Source organism: Oncorhynchus kisutch, unplaced genomic scaffold (assembly GCF_002021735.2).
Source record: "Oncorhynchus kisutch isolate 150728-3 unplaced genomic scaffold, Okis_V2 scaffold1768, whole genome shotgun sequence".
NCBI classification, from domain to species: Eukaryota; Metazoa; Chordata; class Actinopteri; order Salmoniformes; family Salmonidae; genus Oncorhynchus; species Oncorhynchus kisutch.
The window spans coordinates 1-18,436 of NW_022263713.1; the positions used below are offsets into that span (position 1 = coordinate 1).

The 18,436-nt window shown below is 48.0% G+C and overlaps 1 protein-coding gene across 1 annotated transcript in view; it reads right to left on the bottom strand.

The window, feature by feature from the left end:
* Positions 1 to 587: 587 nt before the first annotated feature.
* Positions 588 to 18,436, bottom strand: part of LOC109884391 (ATP-binding cassette sub-family A member 3-like) — a gene marked incomplete at both ends in the record, with an annotated part of 42,542 nt that continues 24,693 nt past the window's right edge. Inside the window, 12 exons of the mRNA XM_031819002.1 lie at positions 588 to 712; positions 1,039 to 1,158; positions 4,693 to 4,880; positions 5,327 to 5,521; positions 7,823 to 7,957; positions 8,280 to 8,452; positions 9,186 to 9,344; positions 9,774 to 9,993; positions 10,235 to 10,439; positions 11,540 to 11,813; positions 12,038 to 12,344; positions 12,573 to 12,771. Coding sequence (XP_031674862.1) covers positions 588 to 712; positions 1,039 to 1,158; positions 4,693 to 4,880; positions 5,327 to 5,521; positions 7,823 to 7,957; positions 8,280 to 8,452; positions 9,186 to 9,344; positions 9,774 to 9,993; positions 10,235 to 10,439; positions 11,540 to 11,813; positions 12,038 to 12,344; positions 12,573 to 12,771 — 2,300 coding nt within the window. The remainder of the gene's footprint in view (positions 713 to 1,038; positions 1,159 to 4,692; positions 4,881 to 5,326; positions 5,522 to 7,822; positions 7,958 to 8,279; positions 8,453 to 9,185; positions 9,345 to 9,773; positions 9,994 to 10,234; positions 10,440 to 11,539; positions 11,814 to 12,037; positions 12,345 to 12,572; positions 12,772 to 18,436) is intronic.

Here is an 18,436-nt window from a genome sequence, read left to right on the forward strand (position 1 = left end):
GGAGAGTTATTCACAACCTTCTCATTAACCTGTGGAGAGTTATTCACCATTCTTGATGAACACAAAAGAGTGTTATAGTTTAAGATGGTTATTTAGATGGTTAAATAAAAGCAAAATTATTATTGTTTATTATTTTGTGCCCTGGTCCTACAACAGCTCTTTGTCACTTCACACGAGCCGGGTTGTGACAAAAACTCACACTCATTCTTATGTTTAGTAAATGTATCGTATGGTGTGTGTGTGGCAGGCTTATTACAATGATGGAAAAAAACTACATTTGAGAGGTGGCTGACCCTGGTGCTAATCAGCTGGAGGTTGACTGTTTGAAGGGGTATGGGACTATAAAAAGTTTAGGAACCACTGCCCTAAACCATTGACAGTCATACATCTTGGATTATCTTTGAACCAGCCTCAGGGGGTGGGGTGCGTGCACGTGTGTCTGTGTGCATACGTACGCGTGAGTGTTTGTGCATGTCTACGTGTGTGTGTGTGGTGTATACACTACGTGCGCCTGTATATGTTTGTTGTGTGTGTGCACCCGTGTATGTTCATGAGTCTGACTCAGAGTGTGTGTGTGTCTCTCTGACCTGGGAAGGTGCTCTCGATGAAGTCCTTGAAGAGTTGCAGGTCGCTATCCTCCACCTCCTTGTCCACTCGTACTTTAGCCAGTAGTGTGTAGCCGCTGCCAAACTTACTCTTCAGGTGCTGGGGACTGCCAGACACTTAAACTGACCGTTCACCATCACAGCCAGCCGGGTACACAGGGCCTCGCATTCCTCCATACTACAGCAGAGAGAGAGAAGGGGGAAGAAGGAGAGGAATCAAAAGAGGAGAGGAGAAAGATAAACCCACGACAACATCTATTTTATTCTCTGAGTCACTCTGTTCCTTCCTGTGACACAGTAATGACTGTACTGGAAGGTGGATAATGATGATGATGATGGTGATAAAGAGGATGGTTTGTGTGTGTGTGTGTGTGCAATGCTCACCTGTGAGAGGTGATGATGATGGCCTTTCAGACTCCCGGGTGCGCGTCACAGCGTCCCACAGCAGTCGCCTAGCAACCGGTCCATGCCAGTGGACGGCTCGTCCAGGAAGATTACCGGGGGTCCACCAATCAGAGCCACAGCCGCACTCAGCTTCCTCTTATTGCCCCCACTGGAGGGAGAGAGAGTGAAGGGGGGGGGGGCAAGAGGGAGGAAGGAAGGAAGGAAAGGCAGTGTGTTTGTACTCGGTAATATCTTGACATTCATGAGCTATGTCTCTAGAGAGAGAAGGAGTAGTATGCACTATAGGACAAGATACAGTGGGGCAAAAAAGTATTTAGTCAGCCACCAATTGTGCAAGTTCTCCCACTTAAAAAGATGAGGCCTGTAATTTTCATCATAGGTACACTTCAACTATGACAGACAAAATGAGGAAAATAAATCCAGAAAATCACATTGTAGGATTTTTTATTAATTAATTTGCAAATTATGGTGGAAAATAAGTATTTGGTCAATAACAAAAGTTTATCTCAATACTTTTTTATATACCCTTTGTTGGCAATGACAGAGGTCAAATGTTTTCTGTAAGTCTTCACAAGGTTTTCACACACTGTTGCTGGTATTTTGGCCCATTCCTCCATGCAGATCTCCTCTAGAGCAGTATTGTTTTGGGGCTGTTTCTGGGCAACACAGACTTTCAACTCCCTCCAAAGATTTTCTATGGGGTTGAGATCTGGAGACTGGCTAGGCCACTCCAGGACCTTGAAATGCTTCTTACGAAGCCACTCCTTCGTTGCCCGGGTGGTGTGTTTGGGATCATTGTCATGCTGAAAGACCCAGCCACGTTTCATCTTCAATGCCCTTGCTGATGGAAGGAGGTTTTCACTCAAAATCTCACGATACATGGCCCCATTCATTCTTTCCTTTACACGGATGAGTCGTCCTGGACCCTTTGCAGAAAAACAGCCCCAAAGCATGACGTTTCCACCCCATGCTTCACAGTAGGTATGGTTGGATGAAACTCGGCATTCTTTGTCCTCCAAACACGACGAGTTGAGTTTTTACCAAAAAGTTATATTTTGGTTTCATCTGACCATATGACATTCTCCCAATCTTCTTCTGGATCATCCAAATGCTCTCTAGCAAACTTCAGACGGGCCTGGACATGTACTGGCTTAAGCAGGGGGACACGTCTGGCACTGCAGGATTTGAGTCCCTGGCGGCGTAGTGTGTTACTGATGGTAGGCTTTGTTACTTTGGTTCCAGCTCTCTGCAGGACATTCACTAGGTCCCCCCGTGTGGTTCTGGGATTTTTGCTCACCGTTCATGTGATCATTTTGATCCCACGGGTGAGATCTTGCGTGGAGCCCCAGATCAAGGGAGATTATCAGTGGTCTTCCATTTCCTAATAATTGCTCGCACAGTTGATTTTTTCAAACCAAGCTGCTTACCTATTGCAGATTCAGTCTTCCCAGCCTGGTGCAGGTCGACAATTTTGTTTCTGGTGTCCTTTGACAGCTCTTTGGTCTTGGCCATAGTGGAGTTTGGAGTGTGACTGTTTGAGGTTGTGAACAGGTGTCTTTTATACCGATAACAAGTTCAAACAGGTGCCATTAATACAGGTAACGAGTGGAGGACAGAGGAGCCTTTTAAAAGAAGAAGTTACAGGTCTGTGAGAGCCAGAAATCTTGCTTGTTTGTAGGTGACCAAATACTTATTTTCCACCATAATTTGCAAATAAATTCATTAAAAATCCTACAATGTGACTTTCTGGATCATAGTTGAAGTGTACCTATGATGAAAATTACAGGCCTCTCTCATCCTTTTAAGTGGGAGAACTTGCACAATTTGCGGCTGACTAAATACTTTTTTGCCCCACTGTATGTCTCTAGAGAGTGAAGGAGTAGTATACACTATAGGACAAAATATGTCTCTAGAGAGAAGGAGCACAACAAAAATAGCAAGAAAAGAGCTCTGTGACCTGCAAGTGCCCTACAAACACACCAGATTAACGATTTTGTATGTGTACAATAGACGGCCTCCTGTAGTATGATACTGTGAAGAAATTCCAGCCACAAAAGTACAAAGGGAAAGAACACAATGATTCATCCAGTTCCACACACACACCACACACACTGTCTCCCACTCCCAAACCAACACACCACACACACTGTCTCCCACTCCCAAACCAACACACCACACACACTGTCTCCCACTCCCAAACCAACACCCCCACACACACTGTCTCCCACTCCCAAACCAACACACCACACACACTGTCTCCCACTCCCAAACCAACACCCCCACACACTGTCTCCCACTCCCAAACCAACACACCCACACACACTGTCTCCCACTCCCAAACCAACACACCCACACACTGTCCCCCACTCCCAAACCAACACACCCACACTGTCCCCCACCCCCAAACCAACACACACACACTGTCCCCCACCCCCAAACCAACACACACACACACACACACACACACACTGTCCCCCACTCCCAAACCAACACACACTGTCCCCACTCCCAAACCAACACACACTGTCCCCCACTCCCAAATTAATACACACTGTCCCCCACTCCCAAACCAACACACCCACACACTGTCCCCCACTCCCAAACCAACACACCCACCCACTGTCCCCCACTCCCAAACCAACACACCCACCCACTGTCCCCCACTCCCAAACCAACACACCCACACTGTCCCCAACCCAAACCAACAGACCCACCCACTGTCCCCCAATCCCAAACCAACACACCCACCCACTGTCCCCCACTCCCAAACCAACACCCACCCACTGTCCCCCACTCCCAAACCAACACCCACCCACTGTCCCCCAATCCCAAACCAACACACCCACTGTCCCCCACTCCCAAACCAACACACACACACTGTCCCCCACTCCCAAACCAACACACACCCACACACTGTCCCCCACTCCCAAACCAACACACCCACACTGTCCCCCACTCCCAAACCAACACCCCCACACACACTGTCTCCCACTCCCAAACCAACACACCACACACACTGTCTCCCACTCCCAAACCAACACCCCCACACACTGTCTCCCACTCCCAAACCAACACACCCACACACACTGTCTCCCACTCCCAAACCAACACACCCACACACTGTCCCCCACTCCCAAACCAACACACCCACCCACTGTCCCCCACTCCCAAACCAACACACCCACACTGTCCCCCACCCCCCAAACCAACACACACACACACACACACACACACACACACACACACACACACACACACACACACACACTGTCCCCCACTCCCAAACCAACACCCACCCACTGTCCCCCACTCCCAAACCAACACCCACCCACTGTCCCCCAATCCCAAACCAACACACCCACTGTCCCCCACTCCCAAACCAACACACACACACTGTCCCCCACTCCCAAACCAACACACACCCACACACTGTCCCCCACTCCCAAACCAACACACCCACACTGTCCCCCACTCCCAAACTAACACACCTACACTGTCCCCCACCCCCAAACCAACACACCTACACACTGTCCCCCACCCCCAAACCAACACACCCACCCACTGTCCCCCACCCCAACACACACCTACACACTGTCCCCCACCCCCAAACCAACACACCTACACACTGTCCCCCACCCCCAAACCAACACAAACACACAGCCCCTCCCCCCTCACTGCTTACCTGTAGCTGCGGCACAGTTTGTCAGCATGGGGCTCCAGTAGTAAGGACCGTAGCACGTTCTCCACGCAGCCTGACACGTATTTCTCTGGTATCCCCCGGAGCCTAGCATACATGCTCAGCGTTTCTCTTCCTGTCATGTGATCCAGGACAGCGTCGAACTGCGGGCAATAGCCAATCCGCTGCTGTACCTACGACCCACGGGAGAGAGGGTGGTGTCATGCAAGGTGATTTTGTTTCACAGTATATTAGAACTGGTTGGTGTTCAGGAGGCACAAAGCGTAAGAAAACAGTCCCTAATTAAGAAGGTCCTATCTGTACGCATACAATAAGAAATGCTCGTTTTTGTTTTCTGTTGCAAAATGCTTTGCTACGGTGTGCCCTAATGAACTTTTAAGTAAGGGCAGCAGGTAGCTTAGAGGTTTGAGTATACCCGAGCCGACAAGGTGAAAAATCTGCCGATGTGCCCTCGAGCAAGGTAGTTCATCTTAATTTGCTCCAGGGATGCCGTGCTACTATGGATGACCCTGTCAAACAACACATTTCACTGCACCTATTCTGTGTATGTGACACAAAAAAAAAGGTTTATTTAAAAAAAAAAAAAAAAAAGTGAAATGTTTTCCTCTCTCTCTCTAACCTTCTTGACATCCCTCAGAATGCTGTAGCCGTCAATGTAGGCATCGCCAGAGGTGACAGTCTCGTCCCCGGTGAGCATCTTGAAGGTGGTGGTCTTCCCTGCTCCATTGAAACCCAGCAGGCCAAAACACTCTCCTTTCCCCACTGCTAGAGAGAGTCTGTCTACCGCCAGTACTGTTTCTCCACTGCTGTATACCTGGAGGGAGAGAGGGAGAGAGATCACTGCTGTAGAACTGGAGGGAGATCACTGCTGTAGAACTGGAGGGAGGGAGGGAGAGAGATCACTGCTGTAGAACTGGAGGGAGATCACTGCTGTAGAACTGGAGGGAGGGAGGGAGATCACTGCTGTAGAACTGGAGGGAGGGAGGGAGGTCACTGCTGTAGAACTGGAGGGAGGGAGGGAGGGAGGTCACTGCTGTAGAACTGGAGGGAGGGAAGGAGGGAAGGAGGGAGATCACTGCTGTAGAACTGGACGGAGGGAAGGGGCGAGATCACTGCTGTAGAACTGGAGGGAGGGAAGGAGGGAGATCACTGCTGTAGAACTGGAAGGAGGGAGGGAGGGAGATCACTGCTGTAGAACTGGGGGGAGGGAGGGAGGGAGATCACTGCTGTAGAACTGGAGGGAGGGAGGGAGATCACTGCTGTAGAACTGGAGGGAGGGAGGGAGATCACTGCTGTAGAACTGGAGGGAGGGAGGGAGATCACTGCTGTAGAACTGGAGGGAAGGAGGGAGATCACTGCTGTAGAACTGGAGGGAGGGAGGGAGATCACTGCTGTAGAACTGGAGGGAGGGAGATCACTGCTGTAGAACTGGAGGGAGGGAGGTCACTGCTGTAGAACTGGAGGGAGGGAGGTAGATCACTGCTGTAGAACTGGAGGGAGGGAGGGAGGGAGATCACTGCTGTAGAACTGGAGGGAGGGAGGGAGATCACTGCTGTAGAACTGGAGGGAGGGAGGGAGATCACTGCTGTAGAACTAGAGGGAGGGAGGTCACTGCTGTAGAACTGGAGGGAGGGAGGTCACTGCTGTGTGCCTAGAGGGAGGGAGGGAGGTCACTGCTGTAGAACTGGAGGGAGGGAAGGAGGGAGATCACTGCTGTAGAACTGGAGGGAGGGAGGGAGGGAGATCACTGCTGTAGAACTGGGGGGAGGGAGGGAGATCACTGCTGTAGAACTGGAGGGAGGGAGGGAGGGAGATCACTGCTGTAGAACTGGAGGGAGATCACTGCTGTAGAACTGGAGGGAGGGAGATCACTGCTGTAGAACTGGAGGGAGGGAGGGAGATCACTGCTGTAGAACTGGAGGGAGGGAGGGAGATCACTGCTGTAGAACTGGAGGGAGGGAGGGAGATCACTGCTGTAGAACTGGAGGGAGGGAGATCACTGCTGTAGAACTGGAGGGAGGGAGATCACTGCTGTAGAACTGGAGGGAGGGAGATCACTGCTGTAGAACTGGAGGGAGGGAGGTCACTGCTGTAGAACTGGAGGGAGGGAGGTCACTGCTGTAGAACTGGAGGGAGGGAGGTAGATCACTGCTGTAGAACTGGAGGGAGGGAGGGAGATCACTGCTGTAGAACTGGAGGGAGGGAGGGAGATCACTGCTGTAGAACTAGAGGGAGGGAGGTCACTGCTGTAGAACTGGAGGGAGGGAGGTCACTGCTGTGTGCCTAGAGGGAGGGAGGGAGATCACTGCTGTAGAACTGGAGGGAGGGAGATCACTGCTGTGTGCCTAGAGGGAGGGAGGGAGATCACTGCTGTGTGCCTAGAGGGAGGGAGATCACTGCTGTGTGCCTAGAGGGAGGGAGGGAGGGAGATCACTGCTGTGTGCCTAGAGGGAGGGAGATCACTGCTGTGTGCCTAGAGGGAGGGAGGGAGGGAGATCACTGCTGTGTGCCTAGAGGGAGGGAGATCACTGCTGTGTGCCTAGAGGGAGGAAGGTCACTGCTGTGTGCCTAAAGGGAGGGAGGTCACTGCTGTGTGCCTAAAGGGAGGGAGGTCACTGCTGTGTGCCTAGAGGGAGGGAGGGAGGGAGGGAGAGAGAGAGGGAGATCACTGCTGTGTGCCTAGAGAGAAGGAGGGAGATCACTGCTGTGTGCCTAGAGGGAAGGAGGGAGATCACTGCTGTGTGCCTAGAGGGAGGGAGGGAGACCACTGCTGTGTGCCTAGAGGGAGGGAGGGAGGGAGATCACTGCTGTGTGCCTAGAGGGAGGGAGGGAGGGAGATCACTGCTGTGTGCCTAGAGGGAGGGAGGGAGATCACTGCTGTGTGCCTAGAGGGGGGAGGGAGATCACTGCTGTGTGCCTAGAGGGAGGGAGGGAGATCACTGCTGTGTGCCTAGAGGGAGGGAGGGAGATCACTGCTGTGTGCCTAGAGGGAGGGAGGGAGATCACTGCTGTGTGCCTAGAGGGAGGGAGGGAGGGAGGGAGGGAGGCAGGCAGGCCCTCACCACTATTGGATGCCTCTGGGAGGGAGACCAGACTAACAGACAGATTGCTGTACCTTGCTGAGGTCCTGCAGAATGAGTGGGCTCCCCACCATAGATTCTACTATGGGCTGACACTCCAGAACCCTCTTCCTCTCCTCCGCTACGTCCCTGTCCTCCGGCAGTAGGGCCGCATCCCCCATCAGAGGCAACTAGGAGACATACTGACTGTCATTATCGATGAGGTCTTTTTATACTATTGGCATAATACAGCTGTAAGAAATTACAGCAGGGCACAGTAATGTTGAATTTTCACATGTACCCAACCACACCAACATTTTACCCGTTTTTCAGAAATCTGAAATTCTTAAAAGAGGAGTATAATTTGCTCTTGACTACAGCCCTATATAAACAAATGGGGCATTAGTTTAATCTCACTCAGAGCATCAGGTGGGCACATTTTCTGAAAACTCCGCTCACCCGGGGCATGAGGCAGCACCCTATAGTCAACTCTCTGGCCCCTCCCCTTCTAACCTGTTTACGTCTGCTGGCGAGGTGGGTGAGGAAGCGGCGGAGGGTTTTGACACACTGCATCTCGATGATGAAGAGGAGGGTGATGAAGACTACACCCTGCAGGGACAGGGCCACCAGGAAACGCCCCACCCCCGGCTCCGACATGGAGAAGTAGTTCTCCTGGTACGTGATGTCTGGAAGAGTGAGGAGCAACAAGACCAGTCAGTGCTACGAAAGGTTAACTAGAAAATAGCATGACAGGCTCTTCATCATCCTCTTTACCATCGTCATAGTCAGAATCATTCTCATCAACATTATTGTGATCACAATATTACTACCATTACATATCATGTAAACACAGTGGTATTGAAACTTTTTCAGCAGAGACCCCTTTATTTTCCCCCAGCATTTCAGGATACCCATTTTATTATTTCTTTATTCTGGCGACCCCACCCTAAATCTAACATCAACCTTAAAAACTGTAAAAAAATATATATCAACAAACAACCTTTTACTCATTATATTTGTATCTCTATCAAAATTAAGAGAACCAACATATATTTATTAACGCAATAACATTTATTTTTCAGATGATCTTTCTCAATAACATTTTCTTTTTCAAATTATCTTTCTCAATAAAATTTATTTTTCAAATTATCTTTCCCAATAACATTTTCTTTTTCAAATTATCTTTCTCAATAACATTTTCTTTTTCAAATTATCTTTCTCAATAACATTTTCTTTTTCAAATTATCTTTCTCAATAACATTAGTATATTGTCCCATAAAATAATCCTCTACATTTTTGGTCCCCCCCCCCCCCCCCAAAGAAGCTACGAATACAATAGGTATTCCTACTGAACTATGGACACTGATACAGCTACGGCTGCTGTCTCCCTGCTGTAGGAGAACACTGTACACTACTCACTGAAGGCACGGCAGAAGGCCGTGGTCACGGGGTTGGGGGTGCAGAAGGTGATGAACTGGTAGTTCTGGTAGAACTGGCTGAAGGACATGCCCAGGCAGTAGTTAGGGAAGAGCAGGAACACCTTGTCCAGGTTACGAGACAGGTCCTGTAGATATAGCTCTGGGAGGGGGAGAGAGGAGGGGAAACAGGAGAAGGAGGGGAGGGAAAGGAGGAGAGGAAATGAGATGAGAGAATCAAGGTAAGGGAAATTCATCAAATGTATTTCCACAGCATATTTTGCCAGCCTAATCCGCAGTTCTGAAGCAAATAAGTGCACCAGTGTGCAGTAGGGGGTCGTTCTTTTTCCTAGCAGAGAAACAGGCTCTAAATCGCCAAATCTTATGATTCCCCATGTAGTTAGAAGTGTAGTCTCTGAGCTGTTCCAGTACACCTAAGGGCTTTTCACACCTCAGAACCAAACTGGGCCAAGCTGTACTGGCTACGCATCCCCACAGTTGCTGGACCATCCTGAAAATATCAGAGTCGGCACAGTTTGGTTCGGGTCGGCACGATGGCGTGAAATGCTAGTATCCTGGCCCTGGCTCTCACCTGGGATGGTCATGATGGTGACGGTGAGGAAGGTGGCGGTGCCGCTGATGATGTTGAAGATGGTGAGGCGGGTGTAGGCGGTGGCAGCGGTGGAGAACAGGAAGCTGAGCAGGTACATGAGGGGGATGACGGCCCAGCCATATAGCAGCAGGAGTAATAACACATCAACCAGGTGGTTGTCTGCTACGAAGGCCTTGACCCCAAACGCCCGGAACACCACCTGTTGGGAGGGAGTGAAACACTGTTTGGATAGCAGCTAGTTTTCAGTTTTACCCGACAGTCCTAGCAAAATTCTTGCTTCAGAAATTGCTCTTGCTAAGAAACTTATTTTCTTTCTTTTTGACCATTTTCATTGAAAACAATCACAGTAAGGTACTTAATTGTTACCCGGAAATGATTTGATATTAAAATAAAAAAACAGCTGCATTGGGCCTTTAAGTAAATCCAGATGGTATACTGACCAGCATGAGCATGCAGGGCAGGAAGAAGTTGACCAGGTCCCAGAGCAGTGCAGAGAACCAGAAGTTGGAGAGGTAGACGCCGCTGACCTGCTGTACGTGCTTGGACTTGAGTGAACGCTCTGTGACCAGGAGCAGGGCGAAGGTACTGGACAGGGATGCCATGCCATACATCAGGTTGATGGCGATGGCAAAGCCTGTCTGACCTCTGTGTCGAGGAGGGAAGTAGTGAGAGAGAGGGGGGGGGGTACTATTTATTATTTAAACAGTCCCTAAACTTTCCATGCAAAAAAACCATTTTAATTGAATTGAGAGAGAGAGAGACGGAAGAGAGAGAGAGAGAGCGAGACGGAAGAGAGAGCGAGCGAGACGGAATAGAGAGACAGAAGAGAGGAGGGTAAAACATTTTTTAAAGAGTCAGGAGGAAAATAAAGAAGGGCATGGAGCTGGGAGGAGTCATAGAAAAAAAGAAAGAAAAGTAAGGAAGGCAGATTATGTATTGAGTGGTGAGGTCGGCAGGCAGAGGGGAAAAGGAGGGAGAGGAAGAGATGGAGTATTATGAAACAATAAATATCCTGATAGCCAGGAGAACATCTTCACCAGACCTCTATCCTCTCATCCTTCTTTCACTCTATCCTTCCTCCCATCAATATACCTTCCCTGACCGAACCACTCCCTCTCCATCCTCTCACCTCTAAAAAACACCTCCTGATGAATGGTGTTGGTCAATATCTCCCCCTCAGACTCTAACTTGTTATCAGCCTCTGTTGCTTCCCCATCGATCCAGCCAGCTATCCAGCAGGGCCGGGAGGTCATTGACTGGATGTGCATCCATCCCAAATGGCACCCTATTCCCTACATAGTGTACTACTTTTGACCAGAGGCCCTATGGGCCCTGGTGAAGAGTAGTGCACTCTGTAAGGAATAGGTTGCCATTTGGGAAGTACCCTGGTTTAATTGGGGTTTAGTGGCTGTAACAGATGTGTTGACCGCAGGTGTTTAAAGGATAGGCCAGAATAAGGACCCAAAACAAGGTGGTTGATGGAAAAGTCAACTTCTATCTGACAACAATAAGGAAGTTATGAACTGAGTCAGAGTTCAACTAAACATTCACTCCTTTTCTCAAATGTGTTCAAGATAACACCTGTTCCTTCCATACCATCTTCTCCTTTCTCTTCTCTTTTATCATCCATTCTCCCTTCCTTTCCTTTCCTATCCTCTCTCCTCTTTTCATAACACCCTCTCCACTTCCATACCACCATCCCTCCCTCCATCCCTCCCTCCTTCCCCTCCATACTCCCCACTCACTCTGTCAGCTGACTCTGGGCGCTCTCGGAGACGTTGCGGGGCATGGGCATGTTTCCAGTCATAATCGATGCGTTGGGCCCGGCCAGCATTTTGAACAGGGTGTTGTCCACCATCATCAGGGCTGTAGCGGCCGTGTGGTAGCCCTGGTTATTGAAGTAGGCCGTGACCTCTGCAAACTTCCCCGTTCCGCCTCTGAATGATGCACCCACCACGCAGCGCTCGTTGAATGCCCCGCCCTCCTCCTCGGTCTTGGTGAGCACGTACTCTGTGAAGTCTGAGGAGAAGAAGCAGGGGATAGGGTGGATCAGTAAAGACAAGCTTTTTCCATGTCTGCATCTCTATGGTCTAAAGCAGCTTCCACCATGCGTGTTTGAGATTCACTACATTGCAGACAACTGCACAGAATCACTGATCTACAAATCACCTTTCATCTCAAATAACTAGTTATTATGTGGTACTGTGATCCTGCGATCTCTTCCAACATGCTGTCACGCTTACCCCTAATATTGACATCCTGGGCTTCCTGGGCGGCCAATTGTGAAGAATACACCTGTGCCAGGGCGATTGCCAGCGGTCCCTTGCCGGGCTCCAGGGCCACGGGCACGGTGGTGGGGCCGTAGCGGCCCAGTGCCAGCCTCAGCTGCGGTGAGTCGTGGCGCCCGGGGAAGGTCTTCGCCACCACCAGGGCCAGCACGGTGAACACCAGGGGCACCAGGAACTGGGCCACAATCACCTTCCAGTTCCTCCAGCTATAGAGCGCCCGCTTCAGGAACATGGCATAGAACTGCTGCATGTACAGTCTGGCCTGGAGAGGAGGGTGGGAAGACAGACAGGAGAGAGAGAAGAGCAAGAGATTATTTCCATATCACCTCTGATTTAATACAGTATGTTCCTATATTTTGTAAGCTCCTAAACCTTCCTACTAATAAACCATATTAATGACAGAAAGAGAAGATGTGTACAGGCAACCTTCTATACTGACATTTAGCTCACTTCCTGTCTGAACCCACACACAAAAACTCTCCTCTCTCACCCCGGTGTTGAGCTTGATGTTGGAGCAGTCCTCGGAGATGAGCGTGCCGCTGTCAGTGAAGTCGGTGACGTCCGTCATGCCGCTGTAGCTGCTGGTGTCGTCCATGGTCCAGTCGTGGGAGCGTCTCTCGTGTTGGTACTGCAGCGGGGGCAGCTGGATGGCCTGGATGTCCAGGCTAGAATCCACCAGCTTCCCCACTCTGGAAATACACAAGAATGTACAGCTTAGTACAGTAGCAGTGTATCTAACCCAAACCCTGGATGTCCAGGCTAGAGACCAACAACTTCACCACTCTGAGGACTCACATAAGGAAATAAACATTTAAAAAAGTACACTTATCTAGTCTGGCAGTACACAGGGACCAATACAACTTAGTGGACTTCTCTAGTCTGACAGTACACAGGGACCAATACAACTTAGTGGACTTCTCTAGTCTGACAGTACACAGGGACCAATACAACTTAGTGGACTTCTCTAGTCTGACAGTACACAGGGACCAATACAACATAGTGGACTTCTCTAGTCTGACAGTACACAGGGACCAATACAACTTAGTGGACTTCTCTAGTCTGGCAGTACACAGGGACCAATACAACTTAGTGGACTTCTCTAGTCTGACAGTAGACAGGGACCAATACAACTTAGTGGACTTCTCTAGTCTGGCAGTACACAGGGACCAATACAACTTAGTGGACTTCTCTAGTCTGACAGTACACAGGGACCAATACAACTTAGTGGACTTCTCTAGTCTGACAGTACACAGGGACCAATACAACTTAGTGGACTTCTCTAGTCTGACAGTACACAGGGACCAATACAACTTAGTGGACTTCTCTAGTCTGGCAGTACACAGGGACCAATACAACTTAGTGGACTTCTCTAGTCTGACAGTACACAGGGACCAATACAACTTAGTGGACTTCTCTAGTCTGACAGTACACAGGGACCAATACAACTTAGTGGACTTCTCTAGTCTGACAGTAGACAGGGACCAATACAACTTAGTGGACTTCTCTAGTCTGGCAGTACACAGGGACCAATACAACTTAGTGGACTTCTCTAGTCTGACAGTACACAGGGACCAATACAACTTAGTGGACTTCTCTAGTCTGACAGTACACAGGGACCAATACAACTTAGTGGACTTCTCTAGTCTGACAGTACACAGGGACCAATACAACTTAGTGGACTTCTCTAGTCTGACAGTACACAGGGACCAATACAACTTAGTGGACTTCTCTAGTCTGGCAGTACACAGGGACCAATACAACTTAGTGGACTTCTCTAGTCTGACAGTAGACAGGGACCAATACAACTTAGTGGACTTCTCTAGTCTGACAGTAGACAGGGACCAATACAACTTAGTGGACTTCTCTAGTCTGACAGTAGACAGGGACCAATACAACTTAGTGGACTTCTCTAGTCTGACAGTACACAGGGACCAATACAACTTAGTGGACTTCTCTAGTCTGACAGTACACAGGGACCAATACAACTTAGTGGACTTCTCTAGTCTGGCAGTACACAGGGACCAATACAACTTAGTGGACTTCTCTAGTCTGGCAGTACACAGGGACCAATACAACTTAGTGGACTTCTCTAGTCTGACAGTAGACAGGGACCAATACAACTTAGTGGACTTCTCTAGTCTGGCAGTACACAGGGACCAATACAACTTAGTGGACTTCTCTAGTCTGGCAGTACACAGGGACCAATACAACTTAGTGGACTTCTCTAGTCTGACAGTAGCCAGGGACCAATACAACTTAGTGGACTTCTCTAGTCTGACAGTACACAGGGACCAATACAACTTAGTGGACTTCTCTAGTCTGACAGTACACAGGGACCAATACAACTTAGTGGACTTCTCTAGTCTGACAGTACACAGGGACCAATACAACTTAGTGGACTTCTCTAGTCTGACAGTACATAGGGACCAATACAACTTAGTGGACTTCTCTAGTCTGACAGTAGACAGGGACCAATACAACTTAGTGGACTTCTCTAGTCTGACAGTACACAGGGACCAATACAACTTAGTGGACTTCTCTAGTCTGGCAGTACACAGGGACCAATACAACTTAGTGGACTTCTCTAGTCTGACAGTACACAGGGACCAATACATCTTAGTGGACTTCTCTAGTCTGACAGTACACAAGGACCAATACAACTTAGTGGACTTCTCTAGTCTGGCAGTACACAGGGACCAATACAACTTAGTGGACTTCTCTAGTCTGGCAGTAGACAGGGACCAATACAACTTAGTGGACTTCTCTAGTCTGGCAGTACACAGGGACCAATACAATTTAGTGGACTTCTCTAGTCTGGCAGTACACAGGGACCAATACAATTTAGTGGACTTCTCTAGTCTGGCAGTACACAGGGACCAATACAACTTAGTGGACTTCTCTAGTCTGACAGTACACAGGGACCAATACAACTTAGTGGACTTCTCTAGTCTGGCAGTACACAGGGACCAATACAACTTAGTGGACTTCTCTAGTCTGACAGTACACAGGGACCAATACAACTTAGTGGACTTCTCTAGTCTGACAGTACACAGGGACCAATACAACTTAGTGGACTTCTCTAGTCTGGCAGTACACAGGGACCAATACAACTTAGTGGACTTCTCTAGTCTGACAGTAGACAGGGACCAATACAACTTAGTGGACTTCTCTAGTCTGACAGTAGACAGGGACCAATACAACTTAGTGGACTTCTCTAGTCTGACAGTAGACAGGGACCAATACAACTTAGTGGACTTCTCTAGTCTGACAGTAGACAGGGACCAATACAACTTAGTGGACTTCTCTAGTCTGACAGTAGACAGGGACCAATACAACTTAGTGGACTTCTCTAGTCTGGCAGTAGACAGGGACCAATACAACTTAGTGGACTTCTCTAGTCTGGCAGTACACAGGGACCAATACAACTTAGTGGACTTCTCTAGTCTGACAGTACACAGGGACCAATACAACTTAGTGGACTTCTCTAGTCTGACAGTACACAGGGACCAATACAACTTAGTGGACTTCTCTAGTCTGACAGTAGACAGGGACCAATACAACTTAGTGGACTTCTCTAGTCTGACAGTACATAGGGACCAATACAACTTAGTGGACTTCTCTAGTCTGACAGTACACAGGGACCAATACAACTTAGTGGACTTCTCTAGTCTGACAGTAGACAGGGATGAACTTACTTGAGCTTCCCTACTGAACAGAGTTTTATCAGGACAACATAAAGGAAATATACCATTTACAGTAGTTAGATACCTAGTATTAGATTATGACAATACAATTCATCTGTAATTTCAATTAACTATGCTGAGTTTTTCCAGACCATGTGTCCTGACCAGGAAACTTTAGTTTGAGATCCATTGATCCTAATCATGTCAGGTGGTCCGGAGGAACGTAGGAACCTTTCTTTGTACTGTGTGACATCTTGACCGTTTTAGACTGTACAAATGTATTTATAGACATGAAACATATTCATTTATAATTGGATGAATCTTTGTGTTCCGGAAGTGGCTTATGGAGAGAGTACTCTGTGTGAATCAGACGGATGTTGATGCTGAAATCTCTTCACAGAACTCAGGAACACACCCCGGGGTCTATTGTACACCAAAGAAAGGAGCTCATCGGAGAGTACTTAATAAGTGGGAGTGTGTTTGTGTTACTGGTGATGGTGACGGTGAGCATTTTATGTCATTCCAGCCCTGCTAACTCTCTCGTCTTCTCACTCTGAGGGGATGGACAGGAGCTTGGACAACCACAATAGCCAGAACGCCATTTCTGTCCGTTACAAATGAATGATCATTTCAGCCAGCCAATCTCCACTCCCACAACGCCTGACACAGACAGCACTCCCCTCAAAGAGCTTCATCTAACAGTTCTATAAGTGAATAACGAGACCCCTATCCAGGGTGTGAAAATGGACTCGGGCCTCTGCTGTAGCTGTATGAAATTGATAATGACAGAGAGACTGCATAGGTAGTAAGATGAAAAGAAGCAGAAATGACTTGGCCAAGGTAGGAACAGTCTGAACTGGTGTGATATTAGGTGGCTTTCAGTATATTTGAACTGAAACTGAAATGACAGGACTAATGTAGATGGTCCACCCCTTCAGAGAGCTGGGTGGGAATAAAGCTGAATGAAATTGGTAATGGAAAGAGGCTGTATGTAATAGCCAGGGTATGTACAGACTGAACGCGTGTTAAGATGGCGGCTTTTAGTGGAGTTGAAAATGAACCCTAATGATAAGACTAATGTAGATGGTGTTACACCTTTAGATACAGTATGTATCACTGTGTATAGACTGAACGCGTGTTAAGATGGCGGCTTTTAGTGGAGTTGAAAATGAAGGACTAATGAGGCTTTTGTATCTGGGGAATGATGGAGACACTCACTGACAGACCCACATTGTGATGTAAAAATAATGACGCCTGAAATGAGATATTTTGGAGGTAATTGCTATATCCTGTTTAGAGCCTTCACAGCTGTGTTCTACTGAAAAAACACGTGCCCACAAGAACACGTGCAAGCAAACAAACTATCCTACCAGACAGTAACACAAAGACATGCATGTATGCTCACCCCCCCCCCCCCAAAACACACACTCACACATTAAAATATGCTTAAAAAACACACACACACACAAAGAGGCTTTAAACACAGGCAGAAATAATTGCTCAGATGTAAGCTGAAAGCAGCTGGCTGGTTGGTGATGCAGAGTAATTGAGCGGAAGATGAGAACTGGAATAAGTGTGTGTGTGTGTGTGTGTGTGTGTGTGTGTGTGTGTCAGTTGAGGCTCTTCAGAGGAGGAAGGGGAGGACCATCCTCCTCAGAAAAATAGAAATGTATAAAAAGTTATCTTTTTTAGATAAAACTATACAAAATATATTCACGTCACCAAATCATTGATTAAAACACACTTTTTTGCAGTGAAGGTCTACAATAGCCTCAACAACACTCTGTAGGGTAGCACCATGGCATAGCCGGAGGACAGCTAGCTTCCGTCCTCCTCTGGGTACATTGACTTCAATATAAATCCTAGGAGGCTCATGGTTCTCACCCCCTTCCATAGACTTACATAGTAATTATGACAACTTCCAGGGGACGTCCTCCAATCTATCAGAGCTCTGGCAGCAAGAACTGACATGTTGTCCACAAAATCAAAGGAACAGAGAATTAATTTAGTACTGAAAGCATAAGCTACAGCTAGCTAGCACTGCAGTGCACCAAATGTGGTGAGTAGTTGACTCAAAGAAAGATAAAGACAATAGGTGAACAGTTAAATTAATTTCTTCCAAAATGAAAGAAGCAAGAGAAAGATTGTCTTTTTTTTAACTTTCAGTTTCACTTACTTAGCTAGCTAGTTTAGCCTACTCAAACCCCCTGCTCAAACAGAGGGATGCCATGTTAGCTAGCTAGCTATGACTATCCAACACAACACTGGAACGCTTCCAAGTCAAGGTAAGCTTTTGATTTTACTAATGTATTGCCACCGGGGCCTGCCGGTGTAACTGCTAAACTGTTTACTGACTGCACACTAACGTTACTGCATGATTGTATCGGGTTTAGTAACCTGTTATTTCTATTAGCCATGTTGACTAGGATGTTACTTTAGCTAATATGGTGACAACAATGTAGGCTTTAGTGGTTATGATATGGTTTGGCTTGGAAAGGTTTCTTCGCCTGGTCACATAGATCTAATGTGTTTTTAAGAAGTCCCCAAGCGAAGGGAAAAAGGTGAGAGGAGGAGAGAGCATAGATGTGAGAAGGAATAGAACATGGCTGCTATGAAACAAATGTTCATGAGTGATCAGGGGTGAATTCATTCCACGGATTCTGTTGAAAAA